Source organism: Rhinopithecus roxellana, chromosome 16 (assembly GCF_007565055.1).
Source record: "Rhinopithecus roxellana isolate Shanxi Qingling chromosome 16, ASM756505v1, whole genome shotgun sequence".
In the NCBI taxonomy this organism is placed as follows: Eukaryota; Metazoa; Chordata; class Mammalia; order Primates; family Cercopithecidae; genus Rhinopithecus; species Rhinopithecus roxellana.
Window position 1 is genome coordinate 17,646,385 of NC_044564.1, and position 24,803 is coordinate 17,671,187.

The following is a 24,803-nucleotide window of genomic DNA, read 5'->3' on the forward strand; positions in this document are numbered from 1 at the left end:
GAGGGATTCTCCTGCCTCCGCCTCCGGAGTAGCTGGGATTACAGAAGACTGCCACCATGCCTGGCTAATTTTTGTATTTTTAGTAGAGACAGGGTTTCACCATGTTGGCCAGGCTGGTCTCGAACTCCTGACCTCGTGATCCGCCTGTCTCGGCCTCTCAAAGTGCTAGCATTACAGGCATGAGCCACCGTGCCTGGCCAACTTCATTCCATTTCTGCCCTGGGCTTTTTTTTTTTTTTTTTTTTTTTTTTGAGACAGTCTCGCTCTCGCTCTGTCACCAGGCTGGAGTGCAGTGGCTCGATGTTGGCTCACCGCAACCTCCACCTCCCGGGTTCAAGCAATTCTTCTGCCTCAGCCTCCCGAGTAGCTGGGATTACAGGCACGCACCACCACATCCAGCTAATTTTCGAATTTTTTTAGTAAAGACAGGGTTTCGCCATGTTGGCCAGGATGGTCTTGATCTCTTGACCTCGTGATCCGCCCGCTTCAGCCTCCGAAAGTGCTGGGATTACAGGCGTGAGCTACCGCACCCGGCCTGCCCTGGGCTTTTGCAACTGGGCTCTTGTCTCTTTCCTTATTCCCCTCAAATCAACCTCCACATTGCAGCCAGAAATGATGTTTCAAAACACAATTCTAAAATGCCACTGTCTCCCAAAACCCTTCAGTAGTCTCCCACTGCTCCTAGAGACTGAAATGTTTACCTGCTTACAAGGCAGAGGTTGGCCCCTGCCCACCTTTGCAGTTCCATCTCTAGACGGATGAAAGGCTCCCTAACTTCCACTTTCCTCTCCGTTCCAGCATGTTCTCACTCAGAGCCTCTGGGCCTTTTGTCTTCCTCACTGGAATGCTCCTAGAGGCTTCTCTCCCCTCACAGCCACCTGGTTGACTCAGGCTTTAGAGCTCAGCAAGTCCAGTCTACTCAGTTTTCCTTTTGAAGTTCCTATAACTTCAGTTCCTTTCTTGAGGTTGTACATGTCTTAGTATTAGCATGCTTATTTGGCTACAGTTAGTCTCCCCGCTAGACTGTGAGTGCCCTAAATAGGGCAGGAACCTTGCCCATCCCCTTTACCACTAGCACCCATCAAAATGCCTGGCACAGGGAGGCAATGAACAGCTGTCGAACGAGTGATATCCAAATCGACAGCAAAGGAAGCGGCTGGATAGCGAGTCGTCCGCTCAGGAGAGATTCTGGGTCGGAAATAAAGATCTGGGAGTCACTTATAATTCAAACCAGACGAGTGGATGGGCTCGCCCAAGCGGTGTGTAGACTGAAGAGATTCTAACTCATGCAAGATAAGCAGTTACGTGGCTCACAGTCACGTCGCAAAGATGCTGGGGGCTCTCCTCCGCCTGCTTGTGGTCCCGTACAAGGCGCTTCCCACCCTGGGTCTCTGAACCCAGTAGGTGAAAGACGGAGGCAGATCGATTCACAGCCTCAACAGCGCCGAGGACCTTCCCCCCACCACCACTTCCCCGAGTCCGCCACCCCTTTCCCTCCCCTCCCCTCCCCTCCCCTCCCCTCGGTGACTTCCTCCAACAGCTGACGAAGCTTTGTCCCTGGGCACCGCCTCTTCCGTCCGCGGCGCCCGGAGACGCCCGGAAATTTGCGGGCGCGCCGGAAGTTGAGAGGAGTTTCCTGCAAGCTCGGCTTCCTCAACATGGCAGCGCCCTTGTCAGTGGAGGTGGAGTTCGGGTGAGTCACAGAGCTGGGGCGCCATGGGGATAGATTGAAGTCGTCGGGCCCGGAATTCCTTTCCTTCTGCCTTGGGGCCTGACACGGCCGAATCACTGGGTGTCCCAGTACCCGCTGTGAGCTACGCCACCCGCCTAGGAGAGTCTGAGAGGCCAGTCTCCCTTAGCGATGAGGCCGCATGTCGGGAAATAGAGGCGCACATTGGGAGGGAGATGCTCTCTGTTTACCCCTCGGTGCCCTGTGCTCCGTCGGAGTCGAAGGTCGTGACTGTTAGCAGGCAGCCTCTCTATGTCCTTTTCCATTCTTGTGTCGGACCAATCCCATCTGTTTGGCATCTGCATCTGAGCTCCTAGAACCAAGAAGGACCACCCCTCCACCCACTGATTTCATTCTTTGGGCAGCAGTTCCCTTTTACATTGTTATTAAGGTCTTGTTTCTCGTGGGATGTAGTGGCCAGGGCGGGACTTTTTTCTTTTTCTTTCCCAAGACTTGGGGATACTAAACAGACCTGAGCCTCCTTCAGGACAGTCAGTAAACTTCTGCAGAACTTGAGTGCCTTCTGCAGAACTTGAGTCAGGTGGCGATATGAGGACAAATAAGAAATCACACTGAAGGGAACTAACATGGACAGTATAGTATACACAAGACGAAAAATGCAGAAATTGGGACACACACCAATTACTGAAGAAACACAGAGCAGAGGGGAAGTCTACTCAAGGCACTATTTTGTGCTTCCTACAAACAGGTTTATCATATGGTTTCAAAGCTGAGAGAAACTGCAGAGTTTAGAGAGAAGGCAAAGAAACTGACACCTTGAAAGATGGGTGGTGTACTTTCCAGAATCACGTTGAAAAGAGGGAATAGGTGTGTATGTGGGTGTGTGGGTAGATAAACAAGCCAAGGTCTATGTGAAAGGCAAAGTCTGGAATGGGAATCTAAAACCTCTGCCCAGTGCCTTTCTTCTCATTGGATGCCTCCTGTTTCTTTCATGTTTTCCGGTAATTGGGTAGTTCATTCACCAGCCATTTATTGAGTGCCTACCATGTGCCAGGCAGCAAGCCAGACACTGAGGATACAAAGATAAATAGAAGTCTGTCCGTGCCCTACAGCGTTTAGCATTTCTGCCCCTTAGAAGGGGGGTAAGTCTCATGACTAAGTGCATTTTAATTGATATTGTCTGACTGCTTGGATCCAATTAGAACTGTATTGGTCTGGACTCCTCACTGTTTTGCCTCCCTGACCCTTGGCCAGCTACATTCCCTAAAGCCTGGGATTCTAGGAGGATCCCTTCTTCCTTAACAGGCCTCAGCAGAGCTGGAAAGAGAGAAACCACAGGCTGCTATGTTAAGATTTATCTAGGCCAGGCATGAAGGCTCATGCCTGTAATCCCAGCACTTTGGGAGGCTGAGGCAGGAGGACTACTTGAGCCCAAGAATTCGAGACCAGCCTGGGCAACATGGGGAGACTTCATCTCTACCAAAAAAAAAAAAAAAAGATTTATCTGTGGACAACTTGCCTTTCATCCTCATGTGTCAGACATGGTCTTTGTTTATCAAGAATGTCTCTGCCAGGTACTATGCTAGCTCAGTGGGGAAGTCATGTGAGGAAGACCAGGCCCTTGCTTTCCAGAGCTTACACACCAGCACAGTTGCCCTTTTTCTGACCCAATCATCTCTAACTTCAGTCTCCCTTACCTCCCAGATTGGAATAATGACCCCTGGCAAGGCAGGACAACATTCCTCCACCCACCTTCTATCACCTCCTATCACAGCAGCAGTGTTCCATGAAAATTGCAGCTTCTCAGGAAGCAGGAATGCCCAACGTGATGCTCAACCCAGGCGCCTTCTCTCTTTGTCCTTGTGCTGATGCATGTTTTCGCCCTGACCTTTCTTTCATTTCCTATGTATCTTAGCAGACATGATTCACCCTTTATCCAGAACTGGAGCAAATTTGCAAAGGCGAACACGCCCATCATTTTCTCCCTTTTGTCCGTTAGTGGCCCCACTCCCACTCCAGTCCTGGAAGGGTCTCCCTCCTGAGCAGATATAGCCCTCTTGGCCCCACTAGCTCCTCCAGAGACCCTTTGGAAGGCCCCTTACACCTTCCTTCTTGTCAGTGACCAGGTCTGCCACCCTTTGTCTTCCCCCTGAACTGTTCTCAACAGAACGTTTTCTCAGGTCACGCAGAATTCAAAGTATGTAATACAGTTGTGTTTTGTGTCCCTGTGGTCCATGTTGTAAAGGCCCAGATGTGAAATTCTCTCCGTCACACATCTCTCTTCCTCCTTCCCAAGTTGGGGAGGTATTGGCAAAAGGAGGGAATGTCATTGAGGTCAGAGAAGAACTGGGAGAAATGGGCATTTCCTTTCTTTTAGCAGATATTTGTTGAGTGTCTACTATGTGCCAGGCCCTGTTTTAGGCAGAGCTTGCAGCCCAGCAGGTGGAGAGGAAGTAAATAAACAAAATAGATATGTACATGTATATGTATGTGTATATACAGAAGATTAAAAGATGAAGATACATTAGAAATGGTGAAGGCAGTTTTGAGAATATCTGTACCTGTCACTGGTATCAACAAACACATCCACCAAGAATTGGGGGGTGGAAGGAAGATGGAGATATGTCAGTTGAGTTTGAATAGCAGATCTTATGAGAGTCTGGCCTTGGGTCTCTCCTGGGCTAGAACAGGCCCCTTGTCTGCCTCCCTGAATCACTCTTGAGGCTGGGCATGCACCTTCCCCCACTCCAGATGTGCTGACAGCAGAAATGCCAACCCCTCCCTTGAGGGCCAGTGAATTCAGCAGTGACAGGTCACTCTCTGAGCGAGACTGGTTCTCCCTTCATCCGCTTGTAAAGGGAAAAACAGCCTCGGCCTCTGAGCCTGGCACCACCAGGTTTGGCCAGTCTTGGTTGTTTGCCTGAGTCCCAGTGCCTTCAGTTCCCATCCCTCTTCTCTGACCCCCAACTCCTGAGCCCCTTGCCTGTCACCCTCCCCCACCCCAGCTGCTGCATGTGCCAACCCCCACCCAGGAGAAAACGAGGCTCTTGGAAGGGGATAAATGGAGGCTCTGTGCGGGCTTGCAGCTGAAATGGCCCTGTGCGCGGCCACAGATGGGCCTCCTCTCCCCCTCCACATTTCTGCATCAACAAAGCGTGACCTTGTTTGGATGACAGTCGCCCCATGTTTTCCCCATGACAATGCTTGCCTTGCCTTTGCCTCCCAGTGGGCTGTCTCAGGACATCTCTGTTCCCTGAAATTGGGAAAGGGTGGTGGGGTGGAAGACATCGCATCCTTCAAAAGTCTGGTAAGGCCTTTTCAGTTAAGATCCACAAGAAGTCTGAGATGGGAATAGGGAGACCCAGAGGGAGAAGCAGCATGGGGCGCTGAAAGAGCCCTGGCGCTCATCTCAGAAGCCTCAGCTGCTGGACTTGGCTCCAGTCACCTCTGTAGTCCCCGCCTTCCCTTGGCCAGGTGCTGGGACACAGAAATGAACCAAACTCTGCCCTCAAGAGGCTTTCTGACCTTTGGGAAGTCCTGTTTTTTTTCTGACCAGTCTCCTGGTGCTAAGCTGGAATCAGTTAGACTCAAATTATAATAGTTCAGCCCCTGCCTGTCTAACCTTGGACAATTTAGTTGCTTAACCTCTCTAGACTTGAGTCTACTTTTCTATCAAAGTGAGTTAATAATATCTACCTCCTCCCTTCTTCCCTGGGACTCCCTGAGGATGAAATGAGATGAGGAACATCTTATAAATGGTGAGGCGACGTGAACAGTTGTTCTTAGTTGATGCCAGGCCCCATGGACTCTCTCAGCCTCCAGCACTGTGATGTGCCTACCTGGTCAGCAGCAGGTGGCATGGGCAGGAGCATTTCAAACCATCATCTGGCCAGAGGAAACCCTTAGATGCACAGGATCTCCAGAGTGCCTCACAGTGGCTCCTCAACATTTTTCCATATGGAAAGACTGAAGCTTAAGATTGAGTCAAGGCCAGGCATGGTGGCTCACGCCTATAATCCCAGCACTTTGGGAGGCCGAGGCAGAAGTATTGCTTGAGCCCAGGAGTTCAAGACCAGCCTGGGCAATATAGTGAGACCTCATCTCTGTTATAAAATATTTTTTAATTATTAGTTTTGAGACAGTGTCTCACTCTGTCTCCCAGGCTGGAGTACAGTGGCGTGACCTTGGCTAACTGCGCCTCAACCTCCCAGGCTCAGGTGATCCTCCCACCTCAGTCTCCCAAGTAGCTGGGGCTACAGGCATGCACCACGATGCCCAGCTAATTTTTGTATTTTTTGTAGACACAAGGTGTTGCCATGTTGCCCAGGCTGCTCTTGAACTCCTGGACTTAAGCAATCCCCCCTCTCCTCTCAGCCTCCCAAAGTGCTAGGGTTACAGGTGTGAGCCACTGTGTCTGGCCCCCAAATTATTTTAATAACAGGGGAAAACGAAGATTGAGTCACACATCTAAGGTCTCAACATAGGAAGAGTTGGAGCCTGGGCTTCACACTGGGGCCAACAGCTCCAAAGGCTGTGTTCTGCACCTGTGTGGTAAGCTGCCTCTCTAGAAGGCAGAGGAGTTAAAACAAGAAAACAAGAGTCTGCAAATTTGGGTACTTTATTTTATTTTTTAATAATTAGAGACAGAGCCAGGCATGATGAGTCACAACTCTAATCCCAGCACTTTGGGAGGATTGCTTGAGTCCAGGAGTTCAAGACCAGCCTGGACAACATAGGGAGACCCTGTCTCTACAAAAAAATAAAATAAAATTAGGCAGGTGTGGTGACACGTGCCTGTGGTCCCGCTACTTGGGGGCTGACGTGGGAGGTTCGCTTGAACCCAGGAGGTTGAGGTTGCAGTGAGCTGCGATCACGCTACTGCACACCAGCTTGGGTTGACAGTGAGACTTTGTCTCAAAAAATAAATAGGCCAGGCGCGGTGGCTCACAGCTGTAATCCCAACACTTTGGGAGGCTGAGGCAGGTGGATCACGAGGTCAGGAGTTCAAGACCAGCCTGGCCACAATGGCAAAACCCCGTCTCCACTGAAAAAAAAATACAAAAATTAACCAGGTGTGCTGGCACGTGCATATAATCCCAGCTACTCTGGAAGCTGAAGCAGAGGATTGCCTAAACCCAGGAGGCAGAGGTTGCAGTGAGCCAAGATCACACCACTGCGCTCCAGCCTGGGCAACAGAGTGAGACTCCATCTCAATAAATAAAAAAATAAATAAATAAAATAAAATAAAATAAATAAAATAAAATAGGCGAGGCACAGTGGCTCATGCTTGTGATTTCAGCACTTTGGGAGGCCAAGGCAGGGAGATTACTTGAGCTCAGGAGTTTAAGACCAGCCTGAGCAACATGGCGAAATCCCATCTCTACAAAAAGTATAAAATTAGCTGAGTGTGATGCCGTGTACCTATAGTCCCAGCTGCTTGGGGGTCTGATGTGGGAGGATTGCTTTTAAGCCTAGGAGGTCAAGGCTGCAGTGAGCTGTGATTGTGCCACTACACTCCATGCTGGGTGACAAAGCAAGACCTTGTCTCAAAAATAAATAAATAGATAATTTGCTGGGCGCCTAATAATATTAATAATAATAACATAGAGACAAGGTCTTGCTATGTCACCGAGGCTTTGTTTCACTGAGGCTCATCTCAAACTCCGGGCCTCAAGCAGTCATCTCGCCTCACCTCCCACAGTGCTCGGGTTACAGGTGTGAGCCGCCACACCTAGCCGGTACTTGATTATTAGTAAAAGTTATATCCTACTTTACCACATTAGAAGTCATATTTAGGAATTAGTCACTGGGTCTGGGCAGAGTGGCTTGTGCCTGTAATCCCAGTGCTTTGGGAGGCTGAAGTGGGAGGATTGCTTTAGGCCAGGAGTTTGAGATCAGCCTGGGTAACACAGCGAGATTCCATCTCTACAAAAAAATTTAAATATTAACCTGATATGGGCCGGGGTCAGTGGCTCACGCCTGTAATCCCAGCACTTTGAGAGGCCAAGGTGGGTGAATCACCTGAGGTCAAGAGTTTTAGACCAGCCTGGCCAACATGGTGAAACTCTCTCTCTAAAAATACAAAATTTAGCCAGGCATGGTGGCTCATGTCTGTAGTTCCAGCTACTCGGGAGTCTGAGGCACAAGAATCGCTTTAACCTGGGAGGCGGAGGTTGCTATGAGCTGAGATCACACCACTGCACTCCAGCCTGGACAACAGAGTGAGACTAAACAAAGTGAAATATAAATATAAATATAAGGCCGGGCGCGGTGGCTCAAGCCTGTAATCCCAGCACTTTGGGAGGCCGAGACGGGCGGATCACGAGGTCAGGAGATCGAGACCATCCTGGCTAACACGGTGAAACCCCGTCTCTACTAAAAAATACAAAAAAGTAGCCGGGCGAGGTGGCGGGCAGCCTGTAGTCCCAGCTACTTGGGAGGCTGAGGCAGGAGAATGGCGTAAACCCGGGAGGCAGAGCTTGCAGTGAGCTGAGATCCGGCCACTGCACTCCAGCCTGGGCGACAGAGCGAGACTCTGTCTCAAAAAATAAATAAATAAATAAATAAATAAATAAATAAATAAATATAAATATAAATGTAAATGTAAATATAAAAAGTAGCCTGATATGGTGGCATGGTAGCATGCACCTGTAGTCCTAGCTATTTCGGAGGTTGAACAGGAAGGTCTCTTGAACCCAGGAATTCAAAGTTATAGTGAGCTATGATTGCACTACTGCGTTCCAGCATAGGTGACAGAGTGAGACCCTGTCTCTAAGAAAGAAAGGGTGGCCGGGCGCGGTGGCGCAAGCCTGTAATCCCAGCACTTTGGGAGGCCGAGACGGGCGGATCACAAGGTCAGGAGATCGAGACCATCCTGGCTAACATGGTGAAACCCCGTCTCTACTAAAAAATACAAAAAACTAGCCGGGCGACGAGGCAGGCGCCTGTAGTCCCAGCTACTCGGGAGGCTGAGGCAGGAGAATGGCTGAACCCGGGAGGCGGAGCTTGCAGTGAGCTGAGAGCCGGCCACTGCACTCCAGCCTGGGCGGCAGAGCAAGGCTCCGTCTCAAAAAAAAAAAAAAAAAAAAAAAAAAAAAAAAAAAGGAAAAAAGAAAAAAAGAAACCCCGTCTCTACTAAAAAATACAAAAAAACTAGCGATGGCGGGCGCCTGTAGTCCCAGCTACTCGGGAGGCTGAAGCAGGAGAATGGCGTAAACTCGGGAGGCGGAGCTTGCAGTGAGCTGAGATCCGGCCACTGCACTCCAGCCTGGGCGACAGAGCAAGACTCCGTCTCAAAAAAAAAAAAAAAAGAAAGGGGAAGAAAAAGAATTGGTCACTGCACCCAAGGTGTTTCTGCACCTTCGTCTCTGCTTCTCTCGGGCTTCATTACCAGCCCTATCCTCAGTTTTCCGTTTCCGCTACCTCTTCCTATTTGCAGGACCTCACCTAGCTGTCTTTTTCTCTGGTCCTCCTTTGCAGAGGTGGTGCGGAGCTCCTGTTTGACGGTATTAAGAAACATCAAGTCACTTTGCCTGGACAGGAGGAACCCTGTGAGTACTGGCTTTCTGAACCCCTCTCTTGGGGCCGTTGAACAGGAGTTGGTCCTTGGGGAACACTCAGCCCTGTTCAGGCCTGTGTTCTGCACCCATGTGCTAAGCTGCCTCTCTAGCAGGCAGAGGAATAAAAAGAGTCTGCACGGCCGGGCCCAGTGGTTCACGCCTGTAATCCCAGCCCTTTGGGAGGCCAAGGTGGGCGGTGAGCACAAGGTCAGGAGTTCGAGACCGGCCTGGCCAACATGGTGAAATCCCGTCTCTATTAAAAATACAAAAATTAGCTGGGCGTGGTGGTGTGTGCATGTAATCCTAGCTACTCAGGAGGCTGAGGCAGGAGAATTACTTGAACTGGAACCCGGGAGGTGGAGGTTGCAGTGAGCCAAGATCATGCCACTGTACTCTAGCTTGGACAACAAAGCAAGACTCCATCTCAAAAACAAACAAACAAACAAAAACAAATGCTTGTTAATCTTTCTTGAACAAATATAAACTGAGCACCTCCTATGCAGCAGACCATGTGCTCATCATTGTGGAGACAGACCTGAACAAAAGCCAGTCCCAGGCCAGGCGTGGAGGCTCAGTAATCCCAGCACTTTGGGGGGCTAAGGTGGGCGGATCATTTGAGACCAGGAGTTCCAGACCAGTCTGGCCGACATGGCGAAACCACATCTGTACTAGAAATACAAAAAATTAGCCAGGCATAGCGGTGCGCACTTGTAATCCCAGCTACTCAGGGGGCTGGGGCAGGAGAATTGCTTAAACCTGGGAGGCAGAGGTTTCAATGAGCCAAGATCGTGCCACTGCACTCCAGCCTGGGCGGCAGAGCAAGACTCTGTCACAAAAAAAAAAAAAAAAAAAAAAAAAAAAAAAAAAAAAACCAGTCCCTGCCTTTCAATTGGGAGGTTTTAAAGAATTAACTTGCAGATCTTTGGCTGGGTAACTGTCAGGATAGCCTAGGGGCTGCGGACGAGATATACGGCAGGTGTTCAGATCTTTTGTAACCTTCGCAGTGGATTCTAGCAAGGGCTCAGGGATGGGATTCCAGTTTCCACCTATGACTGAGATACTTCTGGGGAGAAGAAGGCATCATTTATATTAAGAGACAGGAAATGAGGTTCCTGGAGGTGGGTGGTAGAAAATGGTCAAGTCAGGCCGGGCATGGTGGCTCACACCTCTAATCCCAGCACTTTGGGAGGCCGAGGCAGGCGAATCATGAGGTCAGGAGTTTGAGACCAGCCTGAGCAACATGATGAAACCCTGTCTCTACTAAAAATACAAAAATTAGCTGGCGCGATGGCAGGCATCTGTAATCCTAGTCACTTGGGAGACTGAGGCAGGAGAATTACTTGAACCCGGGAGGTGGAGGTTGCAGTGAACCGAGATCATGTCACTGCACTCCAGCCTGGGCAACAAGAGCAAAACTCCATCTCAAAAAAAAAAAAGAAAAAGAAGAAAATAGGCCAGGCGCAGTGGCTCACGCCTGTAATCCCAACACTTTGGGAGGCTGAGGTAGGAGGATTACCTGAGCCCAGGAGTTTGAGACCAGCCTGAATAACATGGCAAAACCTTCTCTCTACAGAAAAATAAAAAATCAGCCAGGCATAGTGGCATGCACCTATGTTCCTAGCTGTTTTAGAGGCTGATGCTGAAGGATTGCTTGAGCCCAGGAGATCGAGACTACGGTGAGCTATGATCACGCCACTGTTCTTCAGCCTGGGTGCCAGAGTGAGACCCTGTCTCAAAAAAAAAAAAAAAAATCAGAATATGTATGGGGAGAAAAACAGAAAATGGCCAAGTGAGATTTGGCAGTATTCTTCTGGAACTGGACTCACATCTGCCAGTAATCAATTATTATTGCTCAGATTCACTGGCTGTCACACCTTTCTGTCCCTCCCTCAGGTTGGAGAGCAGTGGCACAGGGTGGGGTCTGTCTGCCACACTTGGAGGCTGGGGGACACTTATTAAGGAGCAGGGCACTGCCCACATTGAGCTGGGAGGGGGTATGTGGCTGGGGTTTAGTGTCAGGATTGTGTGTCCCTGGTCAAGGAAGACATGGGGTGCTAAAGGTGACTATTTCTTAGTTTGACAGATGGCCATGCAGCCTTGGGAGGGCACACAGTGCTCTCAGAAGAGGCTTCTCAAAGATTCAGTCTCAAAGACCTTGCCTGGAAGTTTATTAAAATATCACAAGTTATTATTTATTTCCTCTGGATTTTGTCTGACATGAAAACCCACAAATTTTCTTTTTTTTTTTTTTTTTTTGAAATGGAGTCTCACTCTGTCTCCCAGGCTGAAGTGCCGTAGTGGAATCTCGGCACACTGCAACCCCCACCTCCTGGTTTCAAGCGATTCTCCCACCTCAGCCTCCCAAGTAGCTGGGATTACAGGCAGGCACCACCACACCTGGCTAATTTTTGTATGCTTTTTTGTTTTTTGAGACAGAGTCTTGCTCTGTCATCAGGCTGGAGTGCAGTGGTGTGATCTCAGCTCACTGCAGCCTCCGCCTCCTGGGTTCAAGCGATTTCCCTGCCTCAGCCTCCCGAGTAGCTGAGACTACAGGCGCACGCCACCACGCCCAGCTAGTTTTTTGTATTTTAGTAGAGACAGGGTTTCACCATGTTGGCCAGGATAGTCTCGATCTCCTGACCTCGGATCTGCCCGCCTCAGCCTCCCAAAGTGCTGGGACTACAGGCACGTGCCACCATGCCTGGCCAATTTTTGTAAGTTTTAGTAGAGACAGGGTTTCACCATGTTGGCCTGGCTGGTCTCTTAACTCCTGACCTCAAGTGACCCGCCCACCATAACCTCCCAAAGTGTTGGGATTACAGGCATGAACCACTGCCTGGCCCACAGATTCTCATAATTCAAGCCCCATTTCACTCATTCATTGACTGAGTACTCAGCATTGTCAGGTACAGTAGAAAATACTTTATTTGTCTGGGCACAGTGGCCAGCACTTTGGGAAGCCAAGACAGGTGAGTCGCTTGAGCCCAGGAGTTTGAGACCAGCCTGGGCAACATGGTGAAACCCCGTCTCTACAAAAAATATGAAAATTAGCTGAGTATGGTGGTGCATCCCAGTAGTCCCAGCTATTTGGGAGGCTGAGGTCAGAGGATGGCTCGAGCCCGGGATGTGGAGGTTGCAGTGAGCTAGTAGCGTGCCACTGCACTCCAGTCTGGGCAACAGACCTGAGGCTGTCAGACCCTTTCTCAAAATAAGAAAGTACTTTATGGCCGGGTGCGGTGGCTCAAGCCTGTAATCCCAGCTCTTTGGGAGGCCGAGACGGGTGGATCACGAGGTCAGAAGATTGAGACCATGCTGGCTAACACGGTGAAACCCCCAGTGAAACCCCGTCTCTACTTAAAAAAAATACAAAAAACTAGCCAGGCGAGGTGGCAGGCACCTGTAGTCCCAGCTACTCGGGAGGCTGAGGCAGGAGAATGGCGTAAACCCGGAAGGCAGAGCTTGCAGTGAGCTGAGATCCGGCCACTGCACTCCAGCCCGGGCGACAGAGCGAGACTCCGTCTCAAAAAAAAAAAAAAAGTACTTTATTCTTTGATGTAGCTGGCAAATCTATGTCTAGTGCCCTCTTTGTGCGATCACTGTACTAAGTTACTGGATATTCATTAGTGAGCAAAATAGATATGGTCCTTGCCCTTATAGAGTTAGCAATGTAATGGGAATGGAGCCAGGGAATAAACAAGTAAACAAATGAATGTATAACTGCATCATTACAACTTTTAGTAATTGGCATGAGGAGAACAAGAGTACTTGGATGGGACTAATAGGTGGTCACCAGAGGTCTCTTTAAGAAGGTAACATACCAAGGCTGAGTGTGGTGGCTCATGCCTGTAATCCCAGCAATTTGGGAAGCCAAGGTAGGCAGATCACCTGAGGTCTGGAGTTCAAGACCATCCAGGCCAACATGGTGAAACCCTTTCTCTACTAAAAATATAAAAATAGTTGGGCATGGTGGCGGGCACCTGTAATCCCAGCTACTTGGGAGGCTGAGGCAGGAGAATTGCTTGAACCCAGGGAGCGGAGGTTGCAGTGAGCTGAGACCGCACCACTGCACTGCAGCCTGGGCAACAGAAGCAAAACTCCATCTCAAAAACAAAAAAGGCCACCAGGCACGGTGACTCACGCCTGTAATCTCAGCACTTTGGGAGGCTGAGGTGGTCGGATCACGAGGTCAAGAGATCGAGACCATCCTGGCCAACATGGTGAAACCCTGTCTCTACTGAAAATACAAAAAATTAGCTGGGTGTGGTGGCGGGCGCCTGTAGTGCCAGCTACTCGGGAGGCTGAGGCAGGAGAATCGCTTGAACCCTGGAGGTGGAGGTTGCAGTGAGCCAAGATCACGCCACTGCGCTGCAGCCTGGGCAACAGAGCGAGACTCCATCTCAAAAACAAAAAAACAAAACAAATAAAAGGTAGAAACCAAAATTTAGAGAAGTTAGGGGTCTCACCCCAAGTCATAGTTATTTAAATAGCAGAGCTGGGATTCAGAACTAGCTTTCAGGCCACTGAATTTCAGAGTCCTAGCACTTTGCCACTAACCCCATCACCATCTAGCCCAAGAGGCTCCCTGAATCACTGTAACATCTTTTTTTTTTTTTTTTTTTGAGACAGAGTCTTGCTCTGTCTCCCAGGCTGGAGTGCAGTGATGTGACCTTGGCTCACTGTAAGCTCCGCCTCCTGGGTTCATGCCATTCTCCTGCCTCAGCCTCCTAAGTAGCTGGGACTACAGGCGCCTGCCCCCACACCTGGCTAATTTTTTTGTATTTTTAGTAGAGACGGGGTTTCACCATGTTAGCCAGGATGGTCTCTATCTCCTGACCTCTTGATCTGCCTGCCTCAGCCTCCCAAAGCGCTGGGATTACAGGCATGAGCCACTGCGCCCGGCCCCACTCTAACATCTTATATTTTCCAATTTTTACACTTTCCTTAATTTATTCATGAGTTCAACAGCTACTTATTTCAACTTTCGTGATAACCTCAAGAGATAAAAGAGACCCCTAAAAAAGAAGGAAGAAGGCACCTGAGGCCTGTCCAGAGTTACCCAAGTAGGAAGGCTGGGCTGGGACTCAGATTTTTTTATCCCTCATCTTCCAGGCACTGTTCAGGAAACAGGCAGGGGCCTATCCCCACTCTGGGAGGAAAGGAGGGGAGTGGGAGGGAAGGCACAGTGGCCCACTTAGTCTTTGGTCCCTTGGCTGTGAGTCCCTACACCTGGTTCCTGTTGTGCCCAGAGGCATGGGTCACACAGCACACCCAGGGTAACCTAGGTTGGTGACCTAGGTCACCAACAGAGCTGGTTAGCAGCTGCCAGGCCTCACCCTGGCACATGTGAGCCCAGCTGGGGGTCAGGGGCCTGGTGCTGCTAGGAGAGTCTTACCCTTCCCCCAAGTCCGTGCCCAGATATGTCATCTGGCAGCCTTCCCAGCCTAGGGGCTGCCACTTGGCCAAGTGAGTCTTGGAGGTTCCGGCAGAAATAATAGCAGCCGTAAGATTTCGGAATGTGACAAGCCTCACAAACAAGGGAACTCGTGGCTCCTAGGCCAGGGGAGAGCTTCCAACCCAGTCATTTTGGGAGAAATGATGAGCAAAAGGCCTGAGGGAGTGAGACTGGGAGAGAGGAAGCCTAGGACCGCGCAGTTGCTCATCACTTATGCCTGCCAGCCTCTTTCTTCCCCATCTGTTAGATGGGAAGTCGGGCTCGTTTTGTACATTACTGAGCTGGTTGTCTCTTTGACATCTATAAGAAAAGTTTCTTCAAGATCCAAGTATACACAATTCTGTGAAGCAGAGTGTGCTGACCCAGTAAGAAGCTATGTGAGAGGAGGGATGTCTTAACAGCCATCTTCCTGAAACGGGCCAGCCAGGCACCCACCAACTTAGGGTATTGCGGCTGCTGAGAGTTGGTCTCTATGACTCAAGCATCCCTTTGACCCAAGGCCCCCTGCCCAGGCCCCAAGAGTAGACTTGGCCGCCTCACCTTTCCCTGCCTGTCTTCCTCCCCCTGCCCTGCCATTGTGCCCCCTCCGCTTGTTCCACTTGCGTTAAAGAGTGGCTGGTGAGGGAGGGCAGGAGCTGCAGGAGCTCCTGGGTGCTTTAAACTGCTTAGCATGCATTTCACAGCCTCTCTGGGGCCAGCTGTTCCTTTCTCTGCTCTCAGGGCCTGTTTGCTGATCCCCTCTCCACCTCCCTCCTCCCCACACCCCTCCCAGTCCCTGTGCAAAATTGCTTTTGAAAAGATCCACTTTCTGCTTAATTAAACAATGAGGAGGTCCCCTCGCACATCTGTAAACCTCCTTCTGCGGCCAGTTTAGCCCACAAACTGCTCCATTCTTACCCCCATTCACTTGTAAATGGCCCCTCTGATGTTCCCTCCACCCCCTCTCCTCTGTTACTCCCCCCTTGCCAGCTCTTTCTTTTTCCTTTTCAACTGAGGCCTGGGGTGGGCTCCCCGAAGAGCTTGTCTTGGAGCCTGGTGGACTTGGTGGGGACAGAGGCGGTTTAACCTGTGGAAGAGAAGACTTAGGGGATCCTTTCTTCCATATCTGAAGGGCCATCCTGGGGAAGAGGGGGTACATTTGTTGGCATGGTCCCCGTGGACCATTCAGGCCCAGTGGGTGGGAATGACAGGAAGACAGATTTCTACTTGGGAGAAAAGAAGCTCTTAACAATCAGAGCCGCTGCACAGAGGAGCTGACCTCCTGTCCCTGGAGGTGTTCAAAGACAGGCTGGATGAGGGTCAGTATCAGATACGACTTTGAGGTTGTTCCCTTTCATTCCCGCGAGGCTGAGGCTGACACCTTTTGGGGCTCTCCCACAGTGGGCAGTCAGTGTCCCCCAGAGTAGGACAAGTCCACTGGGGGGAGGGATTCTGGTGGAGCTTGCGTCGGTGCTCTCCACAATGGGTATCCTCCCTTTGGCAGCAGCCTTTAGAAGGTACTGGAGCCCAGAGGATGAGGAATCTGAAGTCACTGTGGGCTTACAGCTCAGAGCAGCCTTCTGTTGAGCGTGTCCTGTGTGTGTGACACTGCCAGGCCTGCCATGGGCGTTGTGCCTTATGTAATCCTCAGCAGCTCTTGGTATTTGGATTATTATCCCTGCTTGTCAGAGGATGACACCCAGGCAGCAAGGTGAAGTGATTTCCCAGCCAAAGCCATTGAGCACACAGCACAGGTCCTCTGGCTGTAGACTCAGAACTCAACCACTCCATCATAGAGCAGCAGCTCTCATCACCTGCTCTGTCCCCGATGGGCAGGCCAGGTGCCAAAGCATCCTGCACTGGAAACCTTGTGTTAGGTGCCCGTCTCCCTCCTCTAGGTGCTGTGTGCCCAGGGGCAGCCTGGCTGCCAGCATCTCTAGCCTCAAAGAGTGTCATTCCTTCCACCTGGGTTGTCCTGAGAGCATTAGCCAACCCCAACATCTTGTGGGTTCAAACATCTAAAATAGAAGGAAGGTCAGTATCTAGGACCCCTCACTACTCTTCCCGTCCCCTTATTCCCTTTCCAGCTTCTGATGGGAAGATACTGGATGCCACAGAAAACCCAGCCAGTCCCAGCACTATCTGATTCATGGTTGGTTCTGCCCTGCCCTCTAAAGCTGGGGTGCCAGACCACTGGGCAGAGTGTGCAGAAACCCAGAGAGTGCGAGGGGTATAGGTTCTTCCTCTGGATCCTGGAGTAATTACAGCATTGATATGCAGGTTACAGTGCTGAGAGATTTGTGTATATTGTCTTATTTTATCCCCCACAATGACCCTATGAGACAATGTTAACATCCCCATTTTACAAAAAAAGGAAGTTGAGGCCATTTTACAAAAAAGGAATCTGAGGCTCCAAGAATTCCTTACCCAAGGTCATAGAACTAGGAAGTGATGGAGTCTAGCTCAAAACCAGGCCTGTCTGACTCCAAGGTCCATGGTTTTAATCTCTTCCTCTCTCCTTCCCTCCCTACCTCCCCAGTTGTCCACTCAAGTAATGGTAATGGTAGTGCCATACGTTTGAGTCGGATTGTGATTCGAGTGTCACGTCAGAGACACATGGAAGCACAGGCCTGGGCAGTGGGTCCTGGTTCCCAGGAAGCACATACCTAGGAGATACAGCTGAGGTTCACTAGGAGGGAGAGGCCCCTACGAGAGCAGGCCTGTTCTCAAGGCCTGGCCCCATCTCCCGCTGAGCTTCTTAGCTTCTCCGTTCTACCTTCAACCTGCCCATGCCATCCTGCCCCAGCCTTCCCATGTGTTATCCTTCTGCCCAGAATGCTTCCCACGCCACTCATCCTTCAGACCTGAGCTTCACTGTTTAACATCTTCAGCCAGGCCTTTCCTGATCCCAGATGAAGGAGATAGCATTTGTCACAACCAATTAAGTATGGTGTGTCTCTCCTGCTGGCCTCCAGCTCCATGAGGGTAGGGAGCTCTGTGTCCCTCTTGCCCACTACCATCTCCCTAGCACCTTGCACATAGTAGCTGCTTCAATAAATATTTGTCTCCTGAGTGATCACATGGGATTCCAGGAGGGAGACTGCCCCTAGTAGGAGAAGGAAGACAAGAGGACACAGAGTGGGAAGGTGAAAGTGAGAGTCTCCAGCCCCCATCTATCCCAGAGCCATCCATCCCCAAGCCACCAGCCCCTGACTCTGCTTAACTCTTCCTCCTCCCCTGGGCGCCTTTGGAAGCCGACCATCTGGCTTGGAGGCTATTTGCATATTGTCTGTGCCTCAGCAAGCCTAGCAAGATGTCCCTGGGGGTGTGTTTCAGGCCAGGCCGAGTGGCCCTTGCATCCTGCGAAGGGAGCCATGAGTTCCCCCTCTCCCCACCCCCAAATCCAGGCATGGGGGAACAATACGGGTGGTGATGCGGTAGCCTCACCATGGTAACAGGCTATCAAAAATGTGGGCAGGCCTGGGTGGGGGGTGGGCAGAAGAAGGAGGGAGTGACCTCAGCAAATAGGAGCATCATGATAAATGAGCCAGCACCGGGCAGCAGACTCATCCCCCAGCTCATCCCTCTGGGACTCCATGCTGGTGCCATCGTTCGGATGACCCCACCATGACCACTAGCCCTTCCCCCACCCCCAGGCCTATCCAGACTAGAGCAGAAGCACCTTCCCTTTGGAGGGAGCCAGGACTGTCTCCTAATTGAGTCCGGGTTCCATGCAGGCCAGGCACTGCCTAGACCCTCTCGCCGCCTCCACACACACAGGCACACCCCCGCCCGCCAGGGCTGGCTGATGGATGTGTCAGACCCCGGTGGCTCTATCGAGCGGCCACAAGATGTATGGGTTGGCGGCCCACCAGACAGTGCCAAGATGGAGGCCAAGGGGATTCAGAGCCAAGGGGAAACCTCTGAAACCCAGACCTCAGGGAGGAACCCAGCCAGGAGTCCGAGTGGGCTGCAGCTAGTTGGAGGCAGCATTCTCCCCATCCCATGCCTGCTCCAGGGACCATGAAGACTCTGATCTGCTTTGTTTAAAAGGAGACATTAAAATGGAAAGGTGGCAGTCTCAGTCCATGGACACTTTGCCCGTGGCCCTGTGCTCTGCTGGCATACGATCCAGGCAAGTTGGCACTGAGCAAAGTGGACCATCCAGGCTGCAGGCCTGTCAGAGCGAGGGTGGCACGCGTGCCAGCCAGTGTGTCTTAACTCCCTGCCCAAGGCTGGGGCTGTGTGTGTGCCATGCTGTGGTCCCGGACGGGGCAAAGCAAAGTCTCCCTGAGTCCTAGCAGCCTCTCCCTTGCCTGCATTCCTGGACTCTGGACTCCAGGCAGGAAAACCAAGGCCCCACCTGGGCCTTCTCCAGCTTAGCCCTGAGCTTTGTCTCAGGCATTCGTCCAGGACAGCAGACCCCTGTGGATACTGACTCAGGATGGGGGTGGTTAACCCCAACCCCTCTGCTGGCTTCCCAGAAGCAAGTTGTCTCCCTAGGACCTTTATCCTCAAGTCATCTAAGGGAATGAGAAGGAACTCCGCAGCCTCAGGAGAATGGCCCTGTTTCAGGGGCAGACAGTTGAGGACCATAGGCTTCGAGTTGTTTATAGAACCACATTCCTGTGTGCTGTGGCTCGATACTGCTGCCCCTAGGAAAGGAGAGGTGACCCTGGAGACAGGTGACTCTGAGCCTCCGCATGACATACAGAGAGACTGGTGGCTCTCCTAGAACCACAAGGAGGCAGATCTCAGTGTTAGCTGAGCAGGAGAGGCCCTGTCACCCAAATCTCTGGCCACCACTGGCCTGGAGGGCTCTGGAAGCGTGGGGTGGTGGCAGGGGAGTAGAGCAGGGATTTGTTAGCATCCCTGGCTGGTGAATGATCCTTCTCTCTCTCTGCCAGAGGAAATTAACTGATGTTATCAGCTCAGCAATTGTTTTTTTCCCCTCACAAAGGGAAATATATGCAGACCCCTCTAAGAGCAAAGCCGAATCCTTCCCATCTGGGACTGGCTGGAGAGATAAAGGTGGCGGGGGCTCTTCAGAGTCCTCTCAGAAGTCCAGCCATGGCAGTTGGAGACTGGCTTCCAGGACTTGTGGTTAGGGGCTTGTCTCATAACCCTTTAGATGCGACAGTCCTCCCACCATCTGCCTTGAATCCCTCCACTATAGGTAAATCCCATTGCCTCTTCTCCAGGACTTCAGCAGTGCCATGTGCAGCTGTCTCTGAAGATCCACCTGGCAAGTCACTGGCCTGTCCTAACCTGTTTCCTCACCTTTGGAATGTACACGTTCATGGGCCATCTTTTAGCCTGGTCTAAAAGAAGCCCTCTAAACCCCATGTGTATTTCCTTCTGGGCCAGGCAAGGCTCTGGGGGGACAGGTGTCATTTGAGTTTGACAAGAGTTTGTACTGTGCATTCCTCTCCAGGGGACATCCGGAACCTGCTCGTCTGGATCAAGAAGAATTTGCTAAAAGAGCGGCCAGAGTTATTCATCCAGGGAGACAGCGTGTGAGTCCCATTCCTCCCTTCCCTGAAGGGGGTGGAGGGAGGGACGGATATCTGAGCCCCCACCCTCAGGTTCAGTCCTGGCCTTCTCTCAATCTGGTTCTCCCCTTTCTCCTCCCTGACTCCTCCAGAAAATAGTCTGAGATCTATTTTCAGTTTTCTTGTTACTAAAACCAAACTCTTGAGGATTTTTAAAATCCCAGATGAAAGGAGCCTGGTGAATTTCTCAGAAAACTTGGATTCTGCCCTCTGGTTGCCACAGACTTGCTGTGGGACCTTAGACGACTTACTTCACTTCTCTGGGCCTCAGTTACTCTCTACACAGAAAGTGCTGAGGAAAAAATGTAGCTAGTACAACTGAAGAGCTAAATATTCTATTTTATTTTATCGTATTTAAATAGCCACACGTGGCTAGTAGATTACCATACGGTGCAGCACAGGTCTAGAATTCCAAGGAGTCATTGACTCTGTGCGTGCACACACCCATGCACATGCACACACTCACTGGGGACACCTCATAGGCGCCCAGAGCAGTCTCCTTGGAAAGGACCAGGTTCCAGTTGCCAAGAAGTTACTTCTAAAACAAGGCCAGTCCCCCTTGTGAAAGGTGGCCGGTGCAGTTGTGATGCTCGCGTGCTTGCCTCAAAGCACAGGTCACTGTGAGGTCCTAGGGGATCAGCCCTCCTTCAGGTCATAGTCCAGTGGTCCTGGAGGCCACCTCTAAGGCCAGCAGCACTCCTTGGGCCATTACTAGTGGGAGCCAGGCTAAGTTGCCTGACAAATGTTGACCTACGCTGCCTTATGCCAGGCAGGACTGCACATGAACATTGCCATGTGGCAACTGATTCGGAAGAGGCAAAACAGCCTCCTCTCCAGGATGGGCATGCAAAGGCCTAAAAAAAGCCGGAGTTCTTTTCCAGGGCTAACGAGAGTAAGGTTAGACCCCTTGAAAAGTCCCACTAATGATTACCGTGACAGTGTGGCAAGAACTCCACACATATCAGCTGATTTCATTTTCGTATAGGCCTTGTGGGACAGACACTATCACTTATCCCATTTTCAGATGAGGAACCTGATACTCAGAAACAAAATGACCTGCCCGCGGTCTGAGTGGTGGTGCTGGCTGGCGTTTGCACCCGTTTTCCATCTGGCTGCAAAGACCATGCATGACTGTCTGACCTGGTTTCCTTCACACTCAGACCAGCCTCCCCTTCCTGGGAGATCTTTAGCCAGACCCCAGGAGGAAGGCTCCCCAGCACACTCTCCTGCAGCCCAAAGCTCTCAGCCTCTCTTCCTCTGTGCTACTGCCTCTTGCCTCTCACTCCCTGCTACTCACCACTATCTTTCCCACAGGCGGCCAGGAATTCTGGTGCTGATTAACGATGCCGACTGGGAGCTACTGGTCAGTACCTCGGGTGACATCCCTCCCCCAGCCCCTGCTCTTGCTGCTTCAGTGGGAAAGCCTTGGGCCTCTCTCAGGCACATATAGAGTGGCTGGGTAATCCTCCACCCCACTCCAGCCCCACACTGAGGCTGCTGGAGTGTCTCACTCCAGGTGAGGAAGGGATGGGTAGCTGGGGACATGGGAGTACCCCTCTATCCTGAAGATTTGCAGGTTGAGGTATAGGATACCCATTTTTCTGGTACAGTCTGTCTCTTCCAGAGCATCCAGTCCTCAGCCTCTGCTCTCCCAACTCCTGGGGTGGAACTGGGAAGGTAGCCCTGAGGGTCTCCCGCTCTCCTCTGCCCCGCACCAGGGTGAGCTGGACTATCAGCTTCAGGACCAGGACAGCGTCCTCTTCATCTCCACTCTGCACGGCGGCTGAGGGCCCTTCTCTGGGCCTGGGCACCCTTAGAGGGGAGAACGAAGCAATCAGACATCCACTTGGGCCCTGCTTCCAGGTCTCCCTGTCCCCCTTGCCTGTCTTCTTCCCTGCTCTGTCCCCCAAGCTCCCTCCAGGCAGGGAAAAGAGGCCAGGTGCTAAAAATGAGCCTTTCTCAAGCACGTGAGCAGGGGAAGGCAGACAGGCACCAGAGCCCAGCACTCCCTTTTCCAGCAGCTGTGATGGGGGAGGGTGCCCCTCTGGTTTGTCAAGAGTGGAAGGAGGCTCTGTGGCCAGGTGACCTGGCTGCCTTCCACTCCTTGTACCTCCTTCTAAACATGGAGTGACCGCTGACAAGGTGCTCCAGCCCCAGAGCCAGCATCTTCATGGGGAAGATGAATGGACCTGAGTAGCTGAAGGAAGGCCCCTCCCTACCTAAAGATTGGAGGCTTCTCAGCCTCAATTTCCCTGTCTGGACAGCTGAGGGCTCTGCCTGTCCCCCACTGCTATCAGTATGGAACCCCAGCTGGGGTCCCCTATTCAGTGCTGACTCCCCCCAGCCAGCAGCTGCTCCTCTAGTCACACCCCTCCTTCTGCTCCCCCCACCCCTAGCCCTTGACCCTAGCTGGCCTGCCCCCCTCCACAGGCCACCAGATGGGCTCCTGAGACCCTCCCCAGGCTGCTTACAGCTCATTCTGCTGGGGGTAGAGATGAGGGGAGGGGGTAAGTTAAACCTTGGACTAGCAAGTAGAAGCCTGGGGGGATCTGTGTGCCTCAGTTTCCTCCTCTACAACTGAATATTTATAGTGGCTGAAAACTGGGGAGATACCTGATGGTGCAGATGTCCATTTTCTCTCCCTTCCCACCTCCTGCAGGAAGCAGGATGGGGCAGGCAGCACCTGGTAGGCAGAGTGGTTTGCTCCCCCTCCCCTTCCCTTCTGGAAGTCTTGGGGCCTCAGTGCTTGCAACAGCCGGCCTTGTGCAAATAAAAGACTAGGTTGTTTACTAGCCTTGCTTGGAGCTTCATCCTTGGAAACAGGTGGCACCTCATATCCCCCCAGCCATGGTCTGTGATACAACCTCTCCATCCTCAGCCTAGGGCCTCAGAGCTACCCTTCACCCTTCACCCAAAAGAGGGGTGGGGGTGAACACTCAGACAATCTGAGACGGGGTAGTCTAATAGAGCCATCTGGAGAAGGGGGTGTCAGAGTCAGTCTGTGCTGACCAGTCTGCGTCCCAGGACGCATCCCCACCCGTCTGTCCAAGGCTTTGTCCCACCAGCTGCAGCCAGCAGCCTCACAACCCAGAATGGGGGTGGCATAGATAAGACTGCTGAGCCACCTTTCTGTGGTCTTTCCTTCCCATGACCTGGAGAAAAGAGCTTTGTTTGCTGGAGGGAGACCCCCAAAAAGAATTAGGGCACTAACATCCCACCAAAAGCGTCATCCCACCCAAAATGTTGCTTTTCATTCTATGTCAGTAATTTAAAGTGGAATTTCTCACCTCTCACCCTGTGGAGATGAAAGTGGCAAAAGGTTGTCCCAGCAGTGTTGGGGAATGGGGTGTATACATCATTCTTTTGGGGATGGATGACCTGCCGGCTGGTGGGCTTTTCTCCAGCACTACTACAGGTAGAAGCCCTCTGGGCTTGTGTGGAGTGGGAGCAGCCGTGTTGGGACTATGGGGAGGAGCTGGTCTGGGTGCAAATTAAGGCTAGTGTTGGGGTCTGAGTGCTGTCCAGAAAGGCTGTGTGACCAACCCTCACTAGTTCCTGAGGTCAGGGTCTCCATGTTAGGGAACAAAGCAGGAGACTTGGAACAGCCCCTATAGCTGCACTTTCAGAAGGTCAGCCTGTCCCATTCTTGTAATCTGGAGGTCCCTCCCTGTCTCCACCCCACTGAGCTGCAGGAGCAGCCCATCAGTGCACCTGATTGGAACACCCCAGATTGCAGGTCCTGGAAACTGGGTGCTAGGATCCGTTTCTCTGGCTGCAAAGAGTGGGAGGCCTGATGTGGGATATCCCTTTTCCCACCACACCCCAATTAATGCTGAAGAGTAGGGCAGGAGGAGGTGCTGGGAAAACCGGGTTTCTTGGCACATGGGGGTGCAAGCACTGTGGTTGAAATTGGCCATGGCCAAGGCACTCCAGACGATTTCAGGTCGTTTTTAGCCCCAGGCTGGAAAGGGGTCAGGGGACAAGTGACCTGGGCTCAGCCCCCAGCAGCTCCCAACCACCCCTCTCCCAAGCAACTCCTGATCCCTGCTTTTGAGGAAATAAACAAATAAAACCCCGCTATCTCCGAAGATTTTTCTTTAATGAAAAGGATTCGTTTTTCCAAGTTCTATTTCCAAAGCCGAGGCGATTGCCGGGCTGGAGCGCATCGTTGGCGACGCTTGCCCGTCGGACCCTGGCAGCGGCTGGAGGAGGCTCAGCCTCTCGGTCCCGTCCGGAGGGCTTGCGGGAGGGGTTGGTTTGTTTGGGATTTAGGGATTGGTTGAGGATTTGTTTTGTTTAGGTAGGTAGTATTGGGGTGATAAGTTAGAACAACTGCGAAACGAGTTAGCGGGCGCATTCGGCCGGCCTCTTTCACCCCTGACTTCCTGCGGCTTGGGCTGAGGGCGGACCACGTTCGGCCCCGCCGCTGCGTGCAGGCTTCGTTCCGGCCGAAATTTGAAAGGAGGAAAAAAGACGCGATCGACTGAAGGACCCTGCCGGCCGGTACTGGTCACCCGCAGAGGAGAAGGAAGAAGGACGAGGATGCGGATGGCGGCGCTGGTGGCAGGGAC

At 51.7% G+C, this 24,803-nt stretch overlaps 1 protein-coding gene across 3 annotated transcripts; it reads left to right on the plus strand.

Moving 5' to 3' along the window:
- The first annotated feature begins 1,570 nt into the window (after nt 1–1,570).
- URM1 (ubiquitin related modifier 1) lies at nt 1,571–24,308 on the plus strand. Of its 3 annotated transcripts, none has more exons than XM_010362007.2 (5): nt 1,571–1,693; nt 9,170–9,240; nt 20,115–20,196; nt 21,547–21,595; nt 21,843–24,308. In XM_010362007.2, exons 1-5 carry the CDS (start codon nt 1,659–1,661, stop codon nt 22,017–22,019), a joined length of 414 nt encoding a protein of 137 aa, XP_010360309.1. In that variant the 5' UTR covers nt 1,571–1,658; the 3' UTR covers nt 22,020–24,308. The 3 variants fall into 3 exon arrangements, with proteins under 3 accessions (XP_010360309.1, XP_010360312.1, XP_010360311.1); XM_010362010.2 differs by having other exon boundaries at nt 21,857–22,058; XM_010362009.2 differs by having other exon boundaries at nt 1,572–1,693; nt 21,951–23,026.
- The last annotated feature ends 495 nt before the right edge of the window (nt 24,309–24,803 follow it).